The sequence below is a fragment of the Solanum lycopersicum genome, chromosome 2, assembly GCF_036512215.1.
Source record: "Solanum lycopersicum chromosome 2, SLM_r2.1".
Taxonomy (NCBI): Eukaryota; Viridiplantae; Streptophyta; class Magnoliopsida; order Solanales; family Solanaceae; genus Solanum; species Solanum lycopersicum.
In genome coordinates, this window is record NC_090801.1 from 56,903,112 (window position 1) to 56,927,460 (window position 24,349).

At 36.6% G+C, this 24,349-nt stretch overlaps 1 protein-coding gene across 3 annotated transcripts; it reads left to right on the forward strand.

The window, feature by feature from the left end:
• The first annotated feature begins 1,513 nt into the window (after positions 1-1,513).
• Positions 1,514-23,330, forward strand: LOC101258918 (pre-mRNA-processing factor 39-2). 3 transcript variants are annotated; one of them, XM_004233817.5, is made up of 12 exons: positions 1,514-1,722; positions 4,003-4,097; positions 7,617-7,846; positions 8,481-8,648; positions 9,049-9,409; positions 9,488-9,631; positions 10,506-10,658; positions 10,735-10,851; positions 12,409-12,489; positions 17,441-17,590; positions 18,752-20,767; positions 22,604-23,330. In XM_004233817.5, the coding sequence occupies exons 1-12, from the start codon at positions 1,674-1,676 to the stop codon at positions 22,805-22,807; spliced, it is 3,768 nt and encodes a 1,255-aa protein (XP_004233865.2). In that variant the 5' UTR covers positions 1,514-1,673; the 3' UTR covers positions 22,808-23,330. The 3 variants fall into 3 exon arrangements, with proteins under 3 accessions (XP_004233865.2, XP_010316901.1, XP_010316902.1); XM_010318599.4 differs by having other exon boundaries at positions 1,567-1,722; positions 3,958-4,097; XM_010318600.4 differs by lacking the exon at positions 4,003-4,097 and having other exon boundaries at positions 1,581-1,722.
• Positions 23,331-24,349: the final 1,019 nt, after the last annotated feature.

Genomic DNA, 24,349 nt, shown 5'->3' on the forward strand with positions numbered 1-24,349 from the left:
TTGAATAAGGTTATTATGTTACTTTTTTTGAATTAATATTTTTATTTATTTTATTAGTATTGACTTGTTATTTTATTATCCATGCTATTATTTTATAGTTTGGAATTGATAATTTATGGTGTTCTTCTTTTTTTTGGTCAACCATTAAATTAATCTTTGACGTTATATTTTATAATATTTTTCTTTTGTCAAACATGCCATCCATGATGTTCTTGTAAAATGAGTAGTTTTAGATTCATAATTAAGCAATTAAATTCTATTATCAAAAAAATGTCAACTGTTTTTATGACATAATTACGCATATATGTTTATTTATTAATTTTTAATAATTAATTTTTATAAAAGTTAATAAGTTTAAGAGAAATATTGCACTCTTTTTCTTATGGGAAAAACGTTAAATATACTCGAAATTATAGTATTGTATGCAAATATCCTTCGTCGTATTTTTGGGACATATGTGCCCTTATCGTTGTTTAAAAGTAGAGCATGTAAGCATTTACTCTAACGGAAGACTAAATAAGAACACATAATGTAATCGAGGAGCGGAGCCAGCATGTCTTCGGGGGGTCATCTGAACCTCCTTAGGCGAAAAAAAAACAAACTATATATGCATGGTCAAAATTATATTTTTAGATGTATATAATAGATGTCGATCCTCCTTCGACTAGTTCATATGCTTGCTTTTTCGGATTTTAACCCCTCTTATTGAAAATTCTGACTCTGCTATTGGTGCAATCTTATTCGTCGATTCGATAATTTAATAAATGTTGGGTCGGTGGATTAGATTATGAAACATGTTTGTTCGTTAGTATAAATGATATATATGCTCAAGTTTTTGAACGACAGGGGCGTCAATGTCCAAAAAATATGATGAATGCTATTTGTATACCATTTACAATAATTCGAGCGTATATTTATCTTTTTTTCCCTTTTTTTATTCACCCTTCTAATAAGATTCTGGTCACTTTACATTTTTAAGAGAAAAGTTTAAGAATAATCAAAAATATAATATTGAAATATGTACTTAAACGTTTTTCTTAAGGGTGTGTCACACTCTTATAATTCACTTAATAGGTTTGGACTTCGCAATTTCATTTCAAGCTTCGAAATCAACATTATTTTCAAATCATAACATAAAATCTTAATATTTTCAAAAAGTTTAATTTGAAAATTTCACAATATTATTTTACATTTTCAAATGTATAAAATTTGATTCATAAATTTATATTTATAAAAATATATCATCATTTTATAACTACATATTATTTTTACGAAAATATTAAAAAATCAATGGAATATTCACCAAATATTAATATAATGATATAATTATATTGATCGTGCTTAATTTTTTTTTTCATTGAATTAAAATTTGATAAAGGAATATATATTTTTTAAAAAAATAACTTTGTGATAGTCCATTAGACCTTTATGTAAATTTTTTAAAATTATATAAAAATCGAAGCAATTTTGATGATTTTCACCATTTATAAATTTATGAAGAAAAAAATACAATAAATTTATAATTTTATATTATTATTTTTTCTCAGGTGACCAAATCGCCCATTAATATGAACTAGAAGGAGTAATTAGGAAAAAAAGTATATCACCAGTTGGAGTCGCTGCTTCCTTTTTTGGCCGGCGACAGGCAAGTCCGATCATCTTCATCTCCAGCTATGGAGGTACACGATAACAATGCTGCTGACGGGCCTCATCCCAATCAAGGTTTATACCTCTAAATCAAATTTTTCTATCATTATGTCATTTGATAACTAAGAAATCGCTTGCCCAATCCCAGACAATCTCAATCTGATTTAAACGTGGGCTCGCCCCTTCAATCACAAATTTTTGTTCATACTTTAAGTGAAATTTTGTTCGAAAATGAACTAGATATATGATAAAAGGAACAACTTTTTTTTGACCTAAAAAATTTGAACTTGTTAAACAACATTCATGCTAACTTAAATAGATATAACTAGCACACATGTGTGATATGGTTGATGATTATATGATTCATGTGTAATTTGTCATAGTATGTGTGCATACATGTTGAAGAATCCCTATTGGATAGTCGTCCAATCTCATTTGGCCCATAAGTTTGAAACTCAGGGGAATCACTTAAAGGTCAGGCATCATGGCAGAGGCAAGGTTCGAACGTGTAATGTGTGCCCAATCCACACATCCCACTTTTTGTTTTCATTCTTGTGATTGTTATCATCTCCTAGGGGATAAGAAACTTATATTAGGTTTTAGTTTTACTAAAAACGATTATAATAAAATGAAGCAGGAGACTATATTAATTAGGTTCTACTTTCACTAGGATTGTAGCTCTAGGAACAAGTTTTATGATAAAGGATGATTTGCTTAGAAATAGAAAAACAAAGCCGTTTGAAGAACTTTTTTCTATTGTTAGACTGAATAAGTATCATGTCATGAAATGTTCTAATTCGCGTGCATATAATTTTTAAGAAGATAATGGGCAGCTGTTGGATTGTCTTGTTATTTTTCTGAGCATCAGTGCTAGAATTTTGGAATAGAATTAAAAAATTTATATGGAGTTCATTCTCAAAAAGTATTAGAATTTGGTGTAACTAATCAAATTTTACCAAAGGACATTGCAATGCAAATGTTAATGAAAGTAATAAAAAATGTGGAATGCAGTATCTACTAAAGAAAATTGCTATCTGGTAGCTTATGGTTTTATTCATCCTCTATAGCTAGCTGCCTAGTGTTTCTTGAGTTTGAATGGTCAGGATGACAGGTAGCAAGTGGTATAACCATTTCATATACATAAATTTGTAAATGAAATAAGACAACAAAGAAAATGAAGTATTCAAGTGAAACATACTATTAGCCATTTTAATAAAGTTGGGATCCATGACCTTACCTTACCTTATCAAAAAAAGGTTGGGTTCCATGGTTAGTCAACTTGGACCATGTAGCTTGGGGACAATGTTAATTCACCATTTTTCTAAAGCTAGTTTCTAAAATGAAGGACTATTGAATACCTTAAAATGTTCACAGTCATCTCAAAGTTAAGTTCCATAGAGTGGTTGTTAAACCGACATTTTTGTATGGGACTGAGTGTTGTCTAGTCAAAAACTCCCATGTCCAGAAGTGCATGTTGTGGAGATGAGGATGCTGAGGTTGATGTGTAGTCATATTAGGATCGATAAAATTAGAAATGAGGATATTTGTGATAAGGTGGGAGTGACCTCCGTGGTGGACATGATGAGGGAAGCGAGATTGAGGAGATGCGTATACGCACCAATGAGGAGGTGCAAGAGGTTGGTTATAGAGAGTACGAGGAGGGGCAGATGTAGACCAAAGAAGTATTGTGGAGAGCTGATAAGACAAGATATGATGCAACTTCAGGTCACGATGACATGGCCGTACATATAAGGGTGTAGAGGACACATATTAGGATAGAAGGTTAGTAAGTAGTGTAGTGGTGTTGTCTTACTTAGGGTGAGTTGTGTTTGTCATTGTACTAGTTGTATTAATGTAGTTCTTGTTTTTGATATCTAACTATCTGACATTTTCATGCCATGATTCTCTAATAAACACATTTAGTGTAACTTGATAAAAAAAAAAAAGCACACTGACTGTTGATTGACAACTTTTTCATTTGCATGAACTTCAAACGTAATGTTCTTGGTCGCTTGTCCTTTCTTGCACGGAATAGCAGCCATTGAATGCAACAGAGAACCTTAGAAGGAAAATGTTAAGGCTTTATTCGGCTATTTGCTCTTCTGTTTCTCATTTCTTTTCCATCTATGTTTGACGGTTATGACTATCTCAAAATTTTAGTTTTTCAGTTTCTACCTTTTCCCTTTTGCTGCACACTTCAGGAAGTTTGACTATGCTATTATCCTCTTTGTCTCTCCATTTTTTTTTATTTTTTATAACTAGCCTCATTTAGTCATGCAATTTGTGCCATTTCTCTTTTCAATGTTTTAGCATTGCTTGATTCTGAAGACAGAACTATGGTTTCCTTTATTGAAGTTCATAATGAAAGACTTAAGGATATGATTTCTGGAGGCTCAGAAGACCTTGATTCCTGGAACTCACTGATATCAGAGGTTGAGAAAACCTACCCTGTAAGTCCAAATTCACTTGGCTTCATGTGGGTCAAATTTATTATCATGCTTGATATAGGAAATAGTTTTATATTGGGCTTTTGTTAATCATGTTGTATTGAACTTGACTATTTTGGATTTTCTAGTCTGTATAAGAACAATTATACTCCAAGTCCAGTAAGCAAAACAACATTCTTGTTCTTGAATTAGTTCACTGCATTGATCAACTTTTTGGTGGGTTTGGCTCTTCTATTGTCATGGCTTTGGGATGATTGTACGTGAGAAATTAAGTATAACAATGCCTAGACTAGGACGGACATGTTAAGAAAAATAAGCCTAAGTAGTTATGACGAGCATTTGCCCGACACCTACAATATATTGATAGATACGGAGCCAAAGGATCAAAGACAAGTGGAAGTATATTAAACTTCAATGTTGTTACCATGGCCTTGGAAGATATTATGGAAAATTAATGTACCTCACAAGGTGGCTTGCTTCACCTGGTTGGTAGCTAGGGAAGCAGTACTAACTCAGGACTATCTAATGAAAAGGGGAAGACAGTTATGCTCCAGGTGTTTCCTTTGTGAAATAGAAACAGAGACAACAAACCATCTCTTCCTCCAATGCAGAGTGACAGAAAAATTGTGGCATGTCTTTTTTAATTTGAGGGGAATCAGCGTCCATGCCAAGACACTCCTGAAATTTTCCAGCACGCTGGAATAGAGAACGGAATACATCAGGTCACAAGGAGAGATGGAAGATTGTCCCTGCTTGCATCTGGTGGACAATTTGGAAGGAAAGGAAACAGAGATGCTTCTAAAAGACGAAAAGAAGAGCATCCCTTTCCAGAGTTTGAAGTTGAACTACCATATAATCCTTCATTTTTGGTGTAACCATGTCCTCCCCAAAGAGGTGGAGGCTATTACTCACTTTTTAGATTGTTTGGGAGGGGTATAAATGATAGATCTTTTGGTTTTGCTTACTGTATACTCCTGATGTAATTACTACTGAAATACACCATTGGTGTATTGTTGTCTATAAAATGTTAACTTTCTCAACAAAAAAAAAATACTAAGCTTCACCTTTCAATTGAATCAAAAGGCCAGAAAATTAATTGTGCATGCCAAAATCTTTTAAGACATGCTACATTGTTGGATTAGAAGAAGACTACAAAAGGTGACATATCTTACCAAAAAAGACTACAAAAGGTGACAAAAAATTGTGGAACACTATACTGATGGCTATATGGTGGATTGTATGGAAGGAAATAAATTAAGAGTTCGGAAACTAAGAGGAAAACATGTGTGCCTTTAACTATAGATGTTTAGCTCTATTAACTTTTTGGTTTAAAAATGAAAATATACAGGAAATAGACAGGATGATCAATTTCCTTAGTTACAATAAAAAATGATTAATTTTTCTGGTGCTTTTCACACATAGCTAGTGTAAGGCACATTTTGCTGTGGTTGTACTATTCATCAATTGCACTCTCTTCGTGGTATTCTCTAATAAAAAAATTATTACATCTAAAAAAATAAAATCAAAAGCTCAAATGGAAAGGCAAATAAGTATGAAACTTCGACTCTCGATTGAATCAAAACCCATAAAGGAGTAGGAGGAGAATGAACCCAATTACTTAAAAATTGATCACACAGCAATGTGTACACTTTATGAATCTAATCTACAAGATGAATGAATGCTTCAAGGATCCAATCTTACGCAGCAAAGCAGAATTCTTCAATAGAACTAGGGAGAGAAGCCTTTCTTGGAGTGATATTGCATAGACTTGTGAATAATCTGTATCTGTAGGTGAAAACTCGCGGGCTTGGTCAAAAATAATAAAAAGTCACAAAACAACGTAACAAAATGTGTACAGCAGAGATCACACATTAAGCTACTTTACAAAATGGCACTTCTCTGATTTCAGCGCGTCGCGCTGGCTGCATTGGCTGCTGCCTTCTCGTCGTGCAGTTATATGCCATACTTTGTGTAATAGCCAGAACTTTGTGTAGGAGAATCCAAATGAAAAATGTTAGAATCCATAGAAACTAGATGTCAATGGCTACAATTTTCTATTATAATTTTTTGTTGTTGATAAAGTTGAAAACTAAAATTTTCTTTTATAAATTGCTTTACCTTATAAAAAAAAGGGCTACAATTTTCTTTCACGAGTCATTTCCAAATTCCCCATAGATTGAGAGTTATGCGTGCATCATTAAAATTGGTTCATGATTGATTCGGTTAAATATGTTGCTCTTCGTTTCTAATTCTAACTTCTCTTGCTTTGATCCGCAATACTCATCACAATTCTACTCTTTTAGCATCATAAGCTATTTGGTTGAATTCTTGTCTATCCGTGCACACAACATCTCTATGTTGTTCGTACTCTACAAAATATCGAACGGTGCGTGTTGGATCCTTGAAAAGTAATGCATTTTTGTAGGATCCGATACGGTGCAGTCCGAGCAACATAGATCATCCCCCTTCTAGAAGGATTCATCCTTGAATATGAACCTGCATCAAAGGAAGGATATTGAGTAAATCCCCAACAAGGATTTTTGGGATACTCACCTGGCAAGAAAGAATAAAGTAGTGTCCATGTAGCCTCTTCACTAGCTTGCTCCATCTCCACTTAAAACACTTTTTTTGGGGATAAGATTAAGGACTCATTTTTGTTATACATCCAAATATGATCTAAGTATAAAATAACAAAGTCACCATTGTAAGCACATAAAACTAAGTATCAACATTAAGCAACCAAACAAGAAAAATGGAAGTTAGATCATGATTCACTTGATCGAATAGGTTGCACTTCACTTCCTAATTTCTTGCTTCTCTGGCCTTGATCTCCATTTCTCATTTGCCCATTTGACTTTCTTAGCATCATAATCTTCTTGGTTGCTCTCTTGACCAGCACACATCATTGGTATTACTGACCTGCTTGCAGGAACTGCTTTCTTGTAACGGTTTCTGCTTCTATTAGGAGCAGGTGTAATCAATAGTCAAACTGTTTTCCTTTTACAGATTGGCAAAAAAGTTTGGGGAAGATAAATTCTTTTGAGGGGCAATCACTTGAACATGGAAGATATGCATTTATGTCTGTTGATGATATCAAAATTAATGTTAAACCAAAATATTTAGAGGACACTTCTGACAAAATAGAAAATATCGCAAAGTTTTTTTTTTCCAAATCCAAAGAGCTCTTCTTACTTAGAATGGGTCGTCAATTCAGCATAATATAAATGGGGTAAAATCCCTGTTCTTACAATTTACACTGAGCTGTTCAAATCATTTTAGCAATATGAGCATCAGCTGCACATTAATCTTCCTCTGTTCTATCAATTAAATTCTTTTTTATGTACACATTCTTGCTTTTAAATAGGAAGCAAGGCCACCTCTGACTATTAGGACAAACAAGTGAGAAAAGCCCTTTCGATCTTATTAGTGAGCTGCCGTACATGCAATTTCACAGGATTCTTCTCATTCTTATGTTTTTGCACTGTGTGCTCAGCACGAGTAATTCTGTTCCAAATACTGCAGGATGATAGCAATACAATTTGTTTGGCTTTTGACTCCTTTTTGTCTAAGTTTCCACTATGTCACTGGCATTGGAAAAGATATGCTTATCACATGGCACGGCTATTTAATGCTGAAAAGGCTGTTGAAATCTTTGAGAGAGCTGTGGAATCTTCACCATTTTCTGTTGGACTGTGGGTTGACTATTGTACATTTGCTGTGAGTTCGTTCGAGGATCCATTTGATATTCGCAGGTAAATTCTTGGAAATTATGCTTCCGTAAGTTTCTTGAAAAAGAGGCTAGCCTTACCTGCCATATTAGTTGTTAACCATAATGATGAAAATGTTAACATCTGAGAAGTATTTTCAAGCGAAAAGACAATGAAACAGCGGAATTCACTACTGAAGTAGCTATAGGAGAGCATCGTTGTTAGATCAGCTAAGTCTCAATCCTAAGTCCGGTATATGAGTAATCTTTATCCGATTCAGAGGGTTCATCTCAGTTAATTATTTATATACTGGCTGTCAACCCGACATAGCTGGAGTCCTTTATCTGAGTGCGTAACCATCTATGATTTGCTCATAGACAAAAGTAGCATCCCTGCATCACATAACACTTCTAAATAGTGAACTGCAACATCATGGAGGATTAGTTCAGTCACAACTTTGTATAGAATATAATTAGACTTAGTTTCTTTTCTTTTTACCTTTTCATATTCCACCTTTTATTTTCATACAAAGTGAAAACCTCATTGTGTGCAACAATATGCTTACTTTTTTGAAATTCATTAAAAGCTTCTGAATTTTCAATTGTAAGTTACATTCATGTTTCGTGAGATCATAAATAGTAATCCAAATAATCAGTATATTCTTTTAAACTTTTGACAGGTTGTTTACCAAAGGAATCTCCCTTGTTGGGAAAGACTACTTCTGTCATGTCTTATGGGACAAGTACATGTCTTTTGAGTTCTCTCAAGAGAAGTGGGGCTTCCTCACTCTAGTTTATGTACAGGCTCTACGCTTCCCCACAAAGAAGTTGCACAAGTACTACGAGAAGTACGTTTTGTTTTACTCTCTATTCGTACATCGAGTATTTGTCTTCAGCTTCTATTTTGAATTTTCCCGTTATTTCCTGATTCGTTATTTTCAAAACACCCCTTCTGGACAATAAAAGATTTATATGGTCTCCTATTTTAATAAAAGTTTATTTTCTGAAAAATGGATACACAGGTTTAGTACATTACCAAAAACACTGCCCTTAAGGCCTTAAAATAACCTGAGCTGGTTCATGGTATGGCAAACGGTGAACATTTCTATTTAATGGAATAGTTCTATGCGTTAAGTCAGCACCTGCCGCCTCTTGCCACATTCTGTTTGATTGTATCTTCTCTGCTTCAGATTCAAAACATATCATTCGTGAATCCTAAAGAGTTTGTATCCCTTGTTAATTATCCAGCTTTAAGAAGCTTGTAACCAATTTAGAAGAAGAGATCCTACATCTCAGTGATGACAGCTGTGAAGTACAACTAAAGGAGCTGTCTGATGCAACAGTTGTGTTGTCAAATAAAGAAATTGCTCAAGTTGTTAAGGACCTCCAGGATCCTAGTGACGGTTCAGTCAGATTGAAAGCACTGTATAGGTACAGATACTGTGGAGATCAGCTATACCAGAAAGCGTGTCAACTAGAGGAAAAAATTAAAAGTTTTGAATCAAACATCCAGAGGCGATATTTCCAGGCAACTCCTCTTGACAACGATGAGCTGAGGAACTGGCATGATTATCTCGACTTCATTGAAAAGCAAGACGATTTTGATTGGGTATGCTTTAGTGTTCCCTGAAGATATTGGGGATTACTGCTTGATTTTGCTCCAAAATTGTAAACTATTCTGCTACAGGCCCTAAAACTGTATGAGAGATGCTTGATATCCTGTGCCAACTATCCTGAGTTCTGGATACGTTATGTTGATTTTATGGAGGCTAGGGGAGGGCGCGAGCTAGCTATGTTTGCTTTAGAACGAGCAACAAAAGTTTTCTCAAAGGTAACTTCAAAATACTTCCGGGATAGGAATTGGTCGACAATGACTTCAATTTTTACTTGAATGTTGAATCACTTTTCTTTTATTGATTGGTCTGCCATACTGCTATAGCTGGATCTGGTTAAGTGAATATGTAAGTTAATCAGTTATAATCTTTTTTGAAACTTAATCAGCTATAATCTTGAGGGGTTACTTCTTTTAACCTTTAAATTAAGCAATTTACCAACCTCAGGTTTGTGTTGTGGATCACGTGGTTCACCTGCAAATATGTCCACTAGTTACTGTTATACTGCTTCATGAGAGCAATTTCTAGCGTGCTGCTTATCCCAATTGAGGAAATGGTGACTGGTCCGTATGAATTCTGGAGACCAATTTTTACCAGTTAAATTATCAATAACAAAAAGGTCTCATAAGAAGAAAAGAATCAATAAGGAAAAATTTGAACTTTTGTTAGACGGAGTAGTACAGTGCGTTTCTTTCCAAGTTTCTGAGGGCACCAAGAAGCACATTATTTTCCTGCAGATTGTTCTTTCTTTTGCAGTGCAACATGTTGAAAATAAGCTTCATTTAAATTATTCTAGTTGAAGTTTTCTTTCCGAGTTTCTGATGGTTGGTGGTTGTGGGATTACACTGGGTATATTGTTGTTTCTGATGGTTGAGTTTGTAAATTTGTTGTTGCCTGGACAAGTTCTGCACCAAAATTTCTAGAATTTGCTTGTGAATGAAATTACTTGCTAGAAACACTTGTATTTTCAGAAGAGTGATAAGAAAAAGGACGCAGTGTTCCAAAACTAAATTATACAGTTGATTTCTCCGGACGCCATATATAATAATGTTTGATGTTAGGCGAGGACTCTTATCTAAGTGCTTCTTGCAGAATGTTCCAGAAATCCATCTTTTTACTGCTAGATATATGGAGCAAATTGGAGATCCAGATGGGGCTCGTGCTTCCTTTCCTCTTATTAATGCAGATTGGGACTCCTGTTTCATTCAATATGTTACTAATCGAGCAAATATGGAAAAACGTCTGGTGCGTAAGTTAACCTAGTTGTCATAAATTGAGGAGCAGTCATTATTATAAGACGTTGCTTCCTGAAACTTTCCAGGGAAATTGCTCAGCTGCTTGTGATATTTACAAAAGAGCAATTAATATGGCAGTGAAGGAGCAGAAATTTCAATGCATTCCTATGCTATACATTGCTTATTATCGTCTTAGATACATGGTATGCAATTTATGCTGCAGCTTAAAACACATTATTTCGCAAATGTTGGTTTAGTGGTTTCTTTTGATGTTTCACTGGTTGGGGAGGGACAATGGTGTGAGAGATAGAGAGAAAATTATGCATGCTTACTTGATAGATCTCTTTAAATAATCAGTTCTAAGTAGTTCTAATCATATTACCCCCTATTTTGACTTTTATGCCTTGATTTACCGTCATACCGTTTATTAAGTTGAGTTGCTGCTTTCCTAATCTAATGATTCTTAACCCTTAGCTTTCATTGAAAGGGAGACGAAGCTAACCAAAAATGGGCCAGAAAAATGTCTCAGCTTTGGAAAGCTCGAGTAATTTGTCTGGAGCCTACAACAACCTTCGAAACTCGGGGATGATATCCCCCTTTACACTTCTCCACTTATATGCTGGACTTATAAGTGGATAAAATAATTGAACTCTTGTTACAGAATAAGAGTAAAAGGAGATGTAAGCATAGAAAATGTTGATATGACAGGGAGGGAAATTATTCGGCTGTCACAACAAAAGGGGGCGACACATAATGGTATACATGAGGAGGAACAGGAAACAGGAAGGGTAAAGGTGGTGGTGGAGAAGAAAAATGATGGGGTAAGAAAAAGAAATGACCGATGGATATTATAGTCATTAGTTGGATGTGATGGAATGAATGACCTGAACAAAAAGGCCAGAATGGGGGTAGACTGACTTTGTTTTTCAAGAAACTAAAAATGGAGGCAGTGCTAGACAGTGCGTTGGGAGGGATATGACTATGCCAGCTAGGGGAAACTTTGGTGGTATACAATTTACTATGAGATGAGAGGAAATTAGGAAATATGGAACAAGGAGAAGTGAGTTCACGTTAGCGGCTCGGTTTAGAAACACCAGGAATGGGTTGAACTGGGGATTCTGAAGGGATTGCGAGGTCTTACAGGAAGGGTTCCTAGAGAACTTTTTGGAAAGAGGTGGCAGTTGTTTCCGGAAAGGGGAATATCCCATGAGTGGTAGGAATGGACTTTGACACTATCAAGTTCCCAGAGAAAGAGGTGGTAGGCGACAAAGGAGTTCTCGGAGTTTATTAATAAGCACTTCCTTATCAATCTCCCTTTGACAGTTGGTAGTCTTACTCGGTATCTTTTAAAGCGGGCTTAATAGGTCCGCGTTGCCCGCTAACCAGGAAAAGACCCAGAGCATCCTCTCCCTTAGAAAGCCCACCCCCAGGCCCTTAGTACCTTTTTGAGGGCTTACCTGTGCAGTGTTGGCTGTAACGGGCTGGCGTGTCCCATCAGACATGGATCTATTTACATAATTGAATATGGAAGTTTATTACATTTATTGGGAGATAGCAGATAGTTGCTGAAATGTAATCACGAGAAAGTATCGTCACTGAATATCTACTTCATAAAAAATGAGACATGTTCTTTGGTACAAGGTCTTGTCTTTGTAAACCATTTCACACTGAAGTTAACACAACTTTTGTTGTAATTGCTCTTTCTATGGATCTTGCTCATTTCTTGGACAGAACCTGATACTACCTTTCATTGGTGACAGATCACTGCCAGTGTGGAGGCTGCAAGAGATGTAATAATTGATGGAATAAATCGTTTCCCTGGTTGCAAACTTCTTTATGAGGTATGTTTTCCTTATCTCTGTTATGGAAAGGATGCCCTTCTTGCAACTGGTAGGTTATGTCAATATTCCCTCCTCCAAATTGAATTTCCTTGGCTGTTATTTGATGAGATACTCAGGAAGAAGTGAGGTCCACAGCTTCATCTTTTGTATCAGATTGTAGAAAATTTATTTAGTACTATTGCGAAGTATGTGAGTGTTATGTAACTTCATGTTATACTATTGGTTAAAACTTTTTTTAAAAATGGAAGTAGGCAATCTTTTGGCCATACCAAGCAAGAAAATAGATTATAACATCTGAATCACGCTTCCTAAATAGGAAGGCTAGGCTATTGTTGTCAAATATGATTACGAAAGAATATATCTGAGAAATCCCAAGTGCAGTACCTTAACCTCGCTCTTATGCTTCTTGAAGCCATGTCAGGACTCCACATTAACATATTAAAAAGTATTATCTACCCTGTTAATGAGGTCCCTAACTCGGAGAATTAGGCAAACATCAGGTGTTGCTCAATTGGATATTTTCGCACAACCTATTTGGGGTTACCATTGAGTGCTACTTACAAATCAGTTGGGGTTTGGAGTGGTATTGTGAAAAGTTTGAAAGATGATTGGCTTCCTGGCAGCAACAATATCTCTCACTAGGGGGCAGGGCAAACTCATCAATAGTGTCTTGGATAGTATTCCCACCTATTTTATGTCCCTCTTCCCCATGCCACCTAAGGTGCAAAATCATCTTGACAAGATTAGGAGAGACTTCCTCTGGGAAGGTAATAGTAAGGACCACAAATTACACCTTGTGAAATGCGCCAAAGTCACCATGCCAAAGCAATTTGGAGGCTTAGGGATTAAAGGCCTGGCATTATATAACAAGTGTATGCTTATGAAGTGGCAGTGGAGGTACAATCAGGAGACAACTGGTCTATGGAAGGAGGTGATCCAAGCAAAATTTGGTAGCACTCGTCACTGGTGCTCTAATAAAGTCACAATTCCTTATGGTACAGGGGTCTGGAAAACTATAAGGAAGTTGTGGGAGGTCTTCTAAAGCAATGCTACTCTCAAGGTGGGAAGTTGGGAGCACATCCAGTTTTGGGAAGACACTTGGCTGGGAAACGTCCTCCTTATGAACGTATTCCCAAGAATATTTCAGATTGCCTCCAATCCTGTCTGAACCATCTCTCAGTGTTGGGAAGATAATATTTGGAATGTGACTCTGAGGAGAAATCTAAATGGCTGGGAGCTGGAAGGATTTATGGCCCTCATGGCCTCCATCCAGAGCAGCTAAGTCCAAGCCAAATCAGGGGTAGACTCACTTAGGGAACTAACAAGGATGGCTTCTTTTCGGTCAAAGAAGGCTACTGACATCTAAGTTCAAGAAAGACACTTATTGATCTGTGGCCCTGGAAACTTATTTGGAGAACTAAGATGCCTCCAAAAGTCATATGTTTCAGCTGGGTTAGTCTTAATGGTTCTTGTTTGACACAGGATAATCTTATGAGTAGGAAGTCTCGTTTAGCCAACAGATGCTATATGTGCTCATGCAACCCAAAATCTATCAATCACCTGTTTCTTCATTGCGCTGTTGCCACAGACCTTTGAAACATGTTCTGTTCTCTCTTTGGTCTGACTTGGGCCATGCCAGGCTCTTTGGAAGAGGCTTATGTGTGTTGGAGTTCCCGGAAAGTTGGGAAGTCCATAAAAAAGATCCGGTCTTTGGTTCCTGCTTGTATTTTGTGGTGCTTATGGATAGAGAGGAACAAAAGATGTTTTGATGGCATCTCAACTCCCATTTCCTCTCTTAAGGCTAGTTCTTTGATTAGTCCTTTTAGTTGGGTAAACCACTCTGTAATTACTGTTAAATCTTTCCTAGAATTTATTAGCTCCATAGATGTATGCTGATAGTTGTGATAGCTTTTTCGTCTTCCTAGAAGCTGATAATCTCTTGGTAATACTCACATCTTCTTGATGCTTTTTGCTAATGAAATCCTTCTTATTTCATCAAAAAAATAAAAAAATAAAAAAATTCGAAAGAACATAAGGGCGACTAAGCTAGTAGAGAATTTATTACCTCCTATCCTATGCTAAACATCTTTCAAGATGATTTGAACAAATCTTATGAAAGATAGAAACTAAGCCAGAAAAAATGGGTAAAATTGATCAATGACATTCACCAGTAAGGAAAATAAGTTATTTTAGATCCTAGATTTGACCATCCTTCAGATTAATCCAGTATATTAACTAATCCGTACTAATTAATCATAGGTCAATGGCATTAGCTTGGGAACCGTTTATCCAATTATGTTTCCAAATAGCTACCTTTAAAAAAAATATTAATGTTTCCCAACAAAGTACTAGATTCTTGACTACCCACTAGTTGATTCCCAACATATTGCAAGCCTAACTTAGTTGATTTCCCAAATCTAACCAAGAAGCATCAAGTATGTTACAGTTTAGGCTACAAGTATGTAAAAATAATTGTAACCTCAATCCATAGACCTGGGTTAATTGATCCGTCGATTAACATAGAATCTTCTTATATGCTGCTTGGACTCTCCAAAACTTTTGTTGCACCCCTGTCGGATCCTCCAAAAAATGCACTAATTTTGGAGGATCCGACACATGCCTGTTGGTATTTTTGATGAGTCTGAACAACATAGATCTTGTTAATTAACATATAACTTCCATCCCAAGTTTCATTAAGGCTAATAGGGGATATTGCCCTTTGAAAAGCAATAAAACACGAGATTAGTCAAACATACAAAGATCCATTATTAAACAATGATAATCATCAATACAAAAGCAACAAGAGATAATCAAAACCCTAGCTAAGTATCTTTACTAGCACTATTCACAATATGAAATTAAACGAATTACACCACCGATATTCATTACAGAACAAGGAAATGAATATTTAAGTAAGAAAAGATAAGAAATTCTCAATCGAAGTACTCTAATATTCAATCTTCAAGGTGTTTGACTGTTGATTCCTTGCTCCCAAAGCTTGGAAATAGCCACAAGTAGCCATTTTTGTGGGAATTAATTGGTGCATGCTAGGAGCACAGTTGATTTTCTCCATTCATGGCACAAACAGGATATCATAAAGCATTGGGTTACATCTGGAAGTCTATCCCAGCAGTAGTTTGGTGGGTCGTATGGAGAGAAAGAAATGCTAGAGTTTTTATTATATCGTAAAGGACAATGTAGTTAGAACCTGTTTGGATGCGCTTACGAGCCATAAGTTCAGAATCTAACTTATGGCTTATTTTTGTCTTAAAAACAAGTTCTTAATAGCACTTCTGTTTTATTTTATCCAAACACTACAAAAGTGCTTAAAAATTATTTTGTCTTGAAAGTTAAAAACACTTAAAATAAGCCCAATCCAAACAGGCTCTTAATCTAAAGCACAAATGTTTATTTTTGTTTAGTTTTTGGTGCAACATAACCTCAATAAATGTATTAGAGCCGGAGGTGTTGGCTGACTTTCTTAGCTCTTTACACTCACTGTTAAGTTATCTTTTGGATGTACTTCTGTCCAGCTTCTCTAAATTTGCCTTCCCCCCCCCCCCCCCCACCTCCCCCCTGCCCCCCTCTGTACATCAATATTATTCTTTCAGTTACCTATAAATATTTTCTTTTTAAAAAGGCAAAATTTGATAATTCTATCCAAAAGGTTGCTTATATACATCCGGAATATTCCAAGTTAAAATTCCAAAATAACATCCACATCTGCCTAGGTCAGTGGAGAATCCAGAGTATAGTTTTATGGGTTCATGGAACCAGTAGCTTTTGCGCAGATCCTATATTTTACTAGAAACCCGTAAAATATCTACAAATATGTTATTTTGAACCCATTTGTTACTGTATATTAACTTGTAATCACTGTAGCAATCCATAAATCTTAAAGCTTGTATTCGTTGGGCACTAGGTCATGGTTTTCTGTGAATGCTGAATGATGCATCGCTACCAGAGAGAGTAATGATTTTAATATATCTGGGAGCTCTGTGATGCATCATTATTGTGGCAGGGGCTTTGCGGTTGCAAATCTTTACATTTGCCTTCTTTGATAACACGTGCTTCAAACACGATAATTTGCCTACTGCACATATTTTCTTTTATCCTCTTCATTGTGGCTCACTTTTTGGCTAGTTTGCTTCTATACCTCTCTTCAACATGTAAATCATGTAAAATGCAATAAAACCACCGTTAAAACACTATTTTTATCAACGCACATAACAAAATTCTAGGTAAAACGGTATAGTTAAGTTGGTAATTATCAATTTATCAACTGCTCTCGTAAGAAATTAATATTTAGTTTGGCACCAAGGGTGTAACCCTTGAATGCCTAGCTGTCAATGAAGCTGGTGAAACCTTGGAGAGACCTGTGTTCAAATTCCAATAGAAACAAAGCATGTTAGGTGATTTCTTCTCATTTCCTGGGCTTTTGCAGGTAGCGTTACTTGGTGGAATAGTCGAGACGTGCACAAGCTTGCCCAGACATCGCCATTATTTAACCACCAGTATTTAAAAAAAAATAGCATTCAGTTTTCTAGTGAGGGTAGGACAATATTTAAGTAATAGGTTCACACTGTAGAGTTTGGATTGGTTTAACGCCAATTGCTCATTTAGAATTCTGTTTTGTAGTGAGGATTTCATTGTAACTAACTCTCGAGGGCATCTATATTGAGAAGTCAAAACCACCATCTCTATTTTTTTGGTTGGCTCCCGAGTATTAACTTTTACTATGTATGGAGCTAGCTTATTTACTTTTGTACTCTTTGCATTTTCATGATGCTGGTAATGAAACAACTTACTTTATAAAAGAGGAGTTACACATCTGAAAGTTACTCCTCTTTTGCTTGAAAAGATCCTGAAGAGCTTCTAAGTTGTGAGCTATTTTGGCACTGCATGAGATTTGTGACAAATACCAAATAATGAATATATCCTGCTTCTGCAGGAGTTAATAAGATTTGCAATGGAGCATGAAGGAACTAAACAATTGAGGATTGTAGACTCTGTCATAGTTAATGCAATCTCTCCTGTGTCAGACGTATCCCAAGATATGGATATAAAAGATCGAGAGAGCATATCCTTATTATTTTTGGAGGTGAGAGCCCCCCTCTAAATGTTTCAGTTTTACATTATTTTCTTTTCTTATTCTTCATTTTGGCTGTGGAAGGAAAAATGAGGAGGGAATTTTCAGTTTTTGTGGCTTCATATGTTTGCTGGTGCTGCTGGTCAACTAGGTCCATCGATAATTAATGGGATGGAAATCTGAAAGAAATTACCGAGTGTGACATACTCATGAATCAAGTAGTTATTTCATAAGAATTTAACTAGTGAACATGTAGGTACAACTAACAGTGGTTTAGAAGTGAGCTAAACACTGCTGTGCATATTGTCAACTTGATCCAACAGTTCACTTCTATCAGCATGTTATCAAATCTTCCCAACTAGCTGAGGTAGAAGAGGATTGTGTCACGAATAACTAAGCCTGATTGCACTAAAGTGAAAGACAACTTTGAAACTGAGTGATTTTAAAAAGATACACTTTGACTGCTGTGCATATTGTCAACTTGATCCAACAGTTCACTTCTATCAGCATGTTATCAAATCTTCCCAACTAGCTGAGGTAGAAGAGGATTGTGTCACGAATAACTAAGCCTGATTGCACTAAAGTGAAAGACAACTTTGAAACTGAGTGATTTTAAAAAGATACACTTTGTATACATGATAAGTTGATTTTTCTTTTCATGTATAGTGATTTTTCCCCAGACCTGCGCATAGCAGTAGCTTAGTGCACCATCTGCCCTTTTTGTATGTTTAATGATTTTCTACTTCAGCTTTCATCTGAAAGTACAAACTGTATGTGGGATGGTCTCAGTTTCAACAGTGAGTTTATTTCCAATTGTTATGCAACAACTAACGTTTCTAGAAAACCACTTCCACCTTTAACCAGCCAAAAGTGTGAATACCACCTCCCTACAGGAATAACATTTTTTAATCAAGAACTCAGTTTACTTGAAACTTCTGATTCAGTTTGCTAGGAGATATGCCCTTACCAAATCTGCGCCATATTAAAAGTGAAGCGTTTACTTATTTTCTTCTTTATCTCATGGTCTTGTATCTACTGAATCTGGCCCTAGGTTTCTATAAAGTGAAGTGTCCTTTTTTATTATGTTTTCCAAAAGTTTTACTATTTTGTGTTTTGGATGTGCAAAATCCACTTTCACCTGTGCTTGATAATCATCATTCATGGTTACAACAGTTGGTTGATCTTTGTGGTTCTATCTCTGAGATAAGGAAGGCATGGAGTCGTCACATCAAATTGTTTCCTCAGTTCATAAGAACCAATACTTCATCTAAACACATAGGTACTGAGAAGAGTTCACTGCACAACTTTACTGAGCAAAGGAAAAATATTTCTTATGTCTTAGTTAATCAGCCATCAAAAGGAACAAGCTCTGGACATATGATCCAGCTGTCCGAAGGAGAGCAGGTGCATTTACTGATGCTTAAAGATGGGAAGCAACCAGATCAGCTTTCTGCAGACCGGTCTTTAGCTGTGGTCAATGACAAAGATGTGACTGGTCAACAAGAACAGCTATCTCCCGAAATGAAAGATCTATCCAGTGGAAATGGCTCTGGGAAAAATGAGTTGTCTTTTGACCCTGTGGTTCAATCAAAGGATGATTCATCGACACCAATGGAATTAAGTCATGGTCCATCACAGCAGAAGAGAGAAAATTTGCCTGGAGCAATGGACTTCTCTTATGATTCCATACCCCAACCTGGAGAAGATGTATCCAAATCTCCTGGGCCTGTTCTGGACTTGAAAGAACAATCAAGGCCCCTCAATGTTTTAGAATCCTCACAAGCAGAAATTATCAATCGAGATCAGGATGTTGAACTTAAACAACCACCGATGCTGGTTTCTATGGAGAATCTTTCCTTGGTTTCTGGGGAAAGGGAGTCCCAGGACTTCGTCGCCATGCATTCTGACGATCTTGAAAGTGGTAAAGAAATTCCCTCATCAAGCACAGGCAGACCACAAGATCCTGTAGATGATGGAAATGGACCGGTTGGTTGTTCATCTCCATCGACATGTCTGTTTTCCGAATCAGCACAAACACATCCAGGTCCTGTTACTGCTGAAAGTTCACAGCTAAATGATACAGTCGCAGTTCCTGAGAGTGGTAATTCAAAGGTGCCCAATCAACCTGCAGGATATGATCAGCAACAGCAGCCACAACGAGCTGCTTCACAAGAACCATCCCTGCGTGATTCTCAGGGTGATTCAAAGATCCAACAAATCCTATATAAGGCTACTGTGCAGTGCCAAACAGGTACTTCTCAGGGGAATATCCCGAGTAACCAATGCTGGACATTGAATAATATGCCACAGCAAATTTCCATGTCTGGAAATCATCCCCTGGCGTCGTCCTCCTCACCTGTTTCTAATTCTCAACCAAGTACAGCTCTACATTCTGAGCACGATAGCCAGCAAAGTGGACCAGATCCCCACCACGAAGCATTGAATAAAAAATCACAACACGTCTCCCTGTCAGAAAACCACCCTCAAATGTCTTCCTCACCTTCTTCTTTTTCTCAACCAAGTACACCTCAACATTTTAGGCAGAGTAGCCAGCAAATTGGGCCCTTACACAACCAAGAAGCACTGAATCAACCATCACAACACCATTACCAGCAGCAGCATCTTTTGCAGGGGCAGTATCAGCAGCATCAGCTGCAAATGCAACAGTCCTACACTAGTATACAACAGCAACAGATGCATCCATATCCTAGTCAACAGTATTATCAGCAGCAGCAGCTTATTCAGCAACAACAGCAACAGAATCAGCAGCAAACACCTCTATTGCAACAGCAACAGCAACAACAGTATTTCCAGCAAATTCAGTCTACACAATATCCACAGCAGCAATATCTTCTGCACCAGCTACAGTATTTACCACAGGCACAGCAACTCTGGCAACAGCAGTCTCAACTGCAAGCACAACAGATGCAATCACAGGAAGGCCTGCAAACGCAGCAGCACTATCTGCAAACACAGGAGCAGCAGCTAGAGCAATATCGTCAGTCACAAGAACTTGCAAACCAGATGCAACAACATGGTTATCAACTACTCTTGCACCAGTACCAAGTACATCAACAACAACAATGGCAACAACAAGGACATCTCCAATTACAGCAGTACTCTCACCTACAACAGCAGCAATATCATCATCTGGAGCAGCAAACAGATGAATACAATCAAACCCATCAGGTTCCTTCCTTATAGTTGCTTATCTTATTGAATTGTTATCTGATGATGATTTTTTTCCTAAAAAAAATGGAAGATGAAAATCAACATATAATATTCTATAGGATACCTTAGAATATTTATAACTTAATTATAAAATATTCGGCGACTTTAGCATACAAATTTATTACCTACCATATTATGCATAGGTACATTGTTAAGTAAATGACATGTTTTTCGATTTTGACATAAATATGGTTGACACTCGTTCCGTTACCTTAAGTTTGAAAAATACCTCTACAAATTTCAACTGCATGTTCTCTAGAGTATGTGGACCACAAATTGGAAAGGAAAGAGAACTACGGTATGAATTATCTACCGTGGGAGGCCCATGGAGTGAAGTTGTCACTCTCCCAACCTGACCTGGTCACTTGGATCTGGAGCGGGACTGGCACTCGATGCCTTAACTTGCCTGAGTGATCTAGGTAACATGACATTCCCTTGAGGCATATCGGAATAGAATGAAACCGATTCATGAATAAGGTCGTTAAAAAAGAATTTCCATTCATAAAGCTTTCATTAAGTTCAAAACGTTTAATCATAACATATCCGTAAATAGGAAGAACTGCCGTTTTTACATAACTGGATGTCTAGACTCATCTATGTATGAATTCTTTAACATACCATAAAGAAAATGTTTTGCCGGAACAGGGCTCTGACATACCCATACATAAGAAAACTGAAAAAAGAAGATGATGCCTCGTGAATCAAGTGGGGCTCACCAATAAGCTGATAATGTGGAAGCTTAGAGAATAGCCCTATCGTTCTGCATACCTGAATCTACATAGTGAAATGCAGCGCCTCCCGGCAAAAGGGACATAAGTACAGTTGGAATAGTACTCATATCCAAAATGGCATGGAATGAGGCATATGAATTGAAAGGAAAACCAAAGAGCTTTAAATAAGACTAAATCAGTTCTATTACAACGGCAGTGTCCGGTCCAGAATTTTTTATGATCAAGTGCTTGTGAAATCCTTGTGCAATTGTAACTGCAGCTGATAGATTTAGTGCCTACTCTTGAACTTATTCGGGACAAAGCTGGTTTGGCCATCAGTGAAGGAATACTCTTGAAATTATTTGGGACAAAGCTGTTCCTTATGCATAAGTTGGAATGTGTTGAGCAATGTAACTGTAGATGTTCTCATGTCTTTCAGTTTGAGGTTGACACAGTACAATGTATGGGTGAACATACTTTTGGCATATCAGTATATAGCAGTTGCGGAGCTAGGATTTTTAACAAAGGGGGTTCAAAATCTTAAGAAGTAACTACGAACTAATCAAAGGGGGTTCGAGATCTACTATATATACATAAAAAATAATCTTAACCGTGTATAAGTAATATTTTACACCGAAGGATATTTGGATGAACCCCCTAACTCTATGCTAGCTCCGCCCCTGGTATGTAGGTGATTAATGTAAGTGATATGAATAGTCTGGTCGGCTCTTTGGACTCCTTATGTGGGCAAAAGAGCATAGTCCTTTTTTGTGCATCTTTGCACCTTCCTGGTATATATAGTAGATAAAATTTCCTTGTCACCCAAAAAAAAGGATTTGAACACAATCTCGAATATAGACAAAGGAAGAGAGTGAAGAGATTGACGGATCTGCATGCATTAATTTCTCTCAGTGTCTTCTGAGTGTTAACTGATTACTGGATGTGTAGAATTCCAATTAATTACATTCTTTAATGGCTGATCAATACCCGTCTCTGTGATATAGGTATAATATAAATAAACTAGTGTGCATGTGATTTTGACACCGTTATCTGGCACTAGAGATTGACATCTTATAATGCACAGGGTCAACAGGTTGTGGAGCCACATTCTTCAGGAACTCCTGAAACAGAATCTGCAAGGCAACCACATTCAGCAGAAAAATCTAGATATTCTGCATCTCCTTATAGGGGAGCCCCTGCTCATGGAATCTCACCTTCACATAGTACGGGCACATTGGCATCAAAGGCTTCTTCATTTTCGAGGACAAATTCTTCCCAAGATCAGTAAGATTGGAGTATGTTCATGCCCTAGAGACGCAAATGAAAGTCACAGAGAAACAGAAGGTGCTAAAGATCAGAAGCCGAAGAGGTTGTTACTCCTCTCTGTCTATCATGTATTTATAGGTTTTGTTCTAGGACCTCAAATGTAAATCTAGTCAATTGTCTAAACTGTCCTCTCTCTGTGCCTATCATATAATCAAAGTTTGTTTGGGTCAAGATTGGGTTGGTCACCAATGGATTGAAAAGGTCACAATCCAACTTGTTAAACTTAAGTGGTTGTTGTTTACACTTGTATGGCTCAAGTTTGACATCTTACGGTGTCTAATAGATTGGCTGTTTTAGCTGTGGGCAGGCCAAGATTAAGAGTTCGGGATAATCGCCTTTTGAAAAAAAAGAGACTGATTCGGAGATGCAACAGTAGCATGAGAAGCATTTTAGTCGTCTTGTCTTTTCTTTACCATCGTCAATCAATTTTGTTAGAGATTCACAAGTCAATATACATATACAGTTATTTAATTTTTTACTACAAATACAGGATCAACGGAAAAACAGATTTCTCCCAACCCACGAATCCCAGTGTAAAATTGTTTAAATCAGATTTAGTTGTTAATCCAAGGTCGACAGTCAAGTTTTGTAAAGTCAGAACAAGCACTAGCTTATAGTCTAGTCCGTTGTAGGTGCAACACATGTATGACTGGAAGAACTGATGGTGCCGCGCGGTGCGTGTTATAAGCTTATATGCCTTTGAAACTATTAAGGGAAAAAACTTGGAGAAAATTACGGCTCTGTTAAAATCTTATGAATCAAGATACTCTCTACCTATAAGATAAACCACTCGTTCTAGTGTAAACCAAGTTCATTTCGACCACACCAAATATTTAAATTCAAAAGTTACATGATACTTGAAGTTACATATTTTCTCTTAAAAAGTTTATCTTATTATATTTGCCTTTGATGCAACTACTGTTAAGATCGAAGACTTGCCATTTTATTAGATAACTTTTTTATTGTTGGAGTGTAGTCTAAAAGGACCATTTAGAGAAGTGTTTTTCTTTTACAGAACGAAAGCTTGCAGGTTCAAAACAAGAAAACAATTGCATCTGGTGATAGCTTCCTATTTTGCCTACTTAGTTGCTGTTTTCTCTCTTTTCCTGTTCATTTTCATATGAAAGAACGTCCTATATCGCATGATAGTGTAATACACATTACTTCCATACCAATCCAAATACCAAATAGTAACCTGTCGATGATAGTCAGGTAAATATTGATTATTCAGAAGCCATGTATTCAACATTTACGTTCCTATAACAAAACCGCACAGCACATACACAGGTTAATTTCTTCAAGTATTAATTACCCAGGAAAATAAGTCAGAACGCACCAAAATCCTTGCACAGGCAAACCTAAAGTGCAGTAGCAGCAACCAATAGGTCAAACAGGATATCCTTATAAACAGCATATGTCAAATTAAATGGCTAATCATTCACTAATATTAATTAGTAATCTAGATATTAACAAGTATGAGACGAGAATTAATCCGAACAGAAGT

Bases quoted from the DNA above. Each gene is read 5' to 3' on its own strand.
- LOC101258918 (XM_010318599.4), top strand. From the start codon at position 1,674: ATGGAGGTACACGATAACAATGCTGCTGACGGGCCTCATCCCAATCAA. The intron at 4,098-7,616 runs GTAAGTCCAAAT...CAAATACTGCAG, and splicing joins AGGTTGAGAAAACCTACCCT to GATGATAGCAATACAATTTG. The intron at 10,659-10,734 runs GTGCGTAAGTTA...GAAACTTTCCAG, and splicing joins CAAATATGGAAAAACGTCTG to GGAAATTGCTCAGCTGCTTG.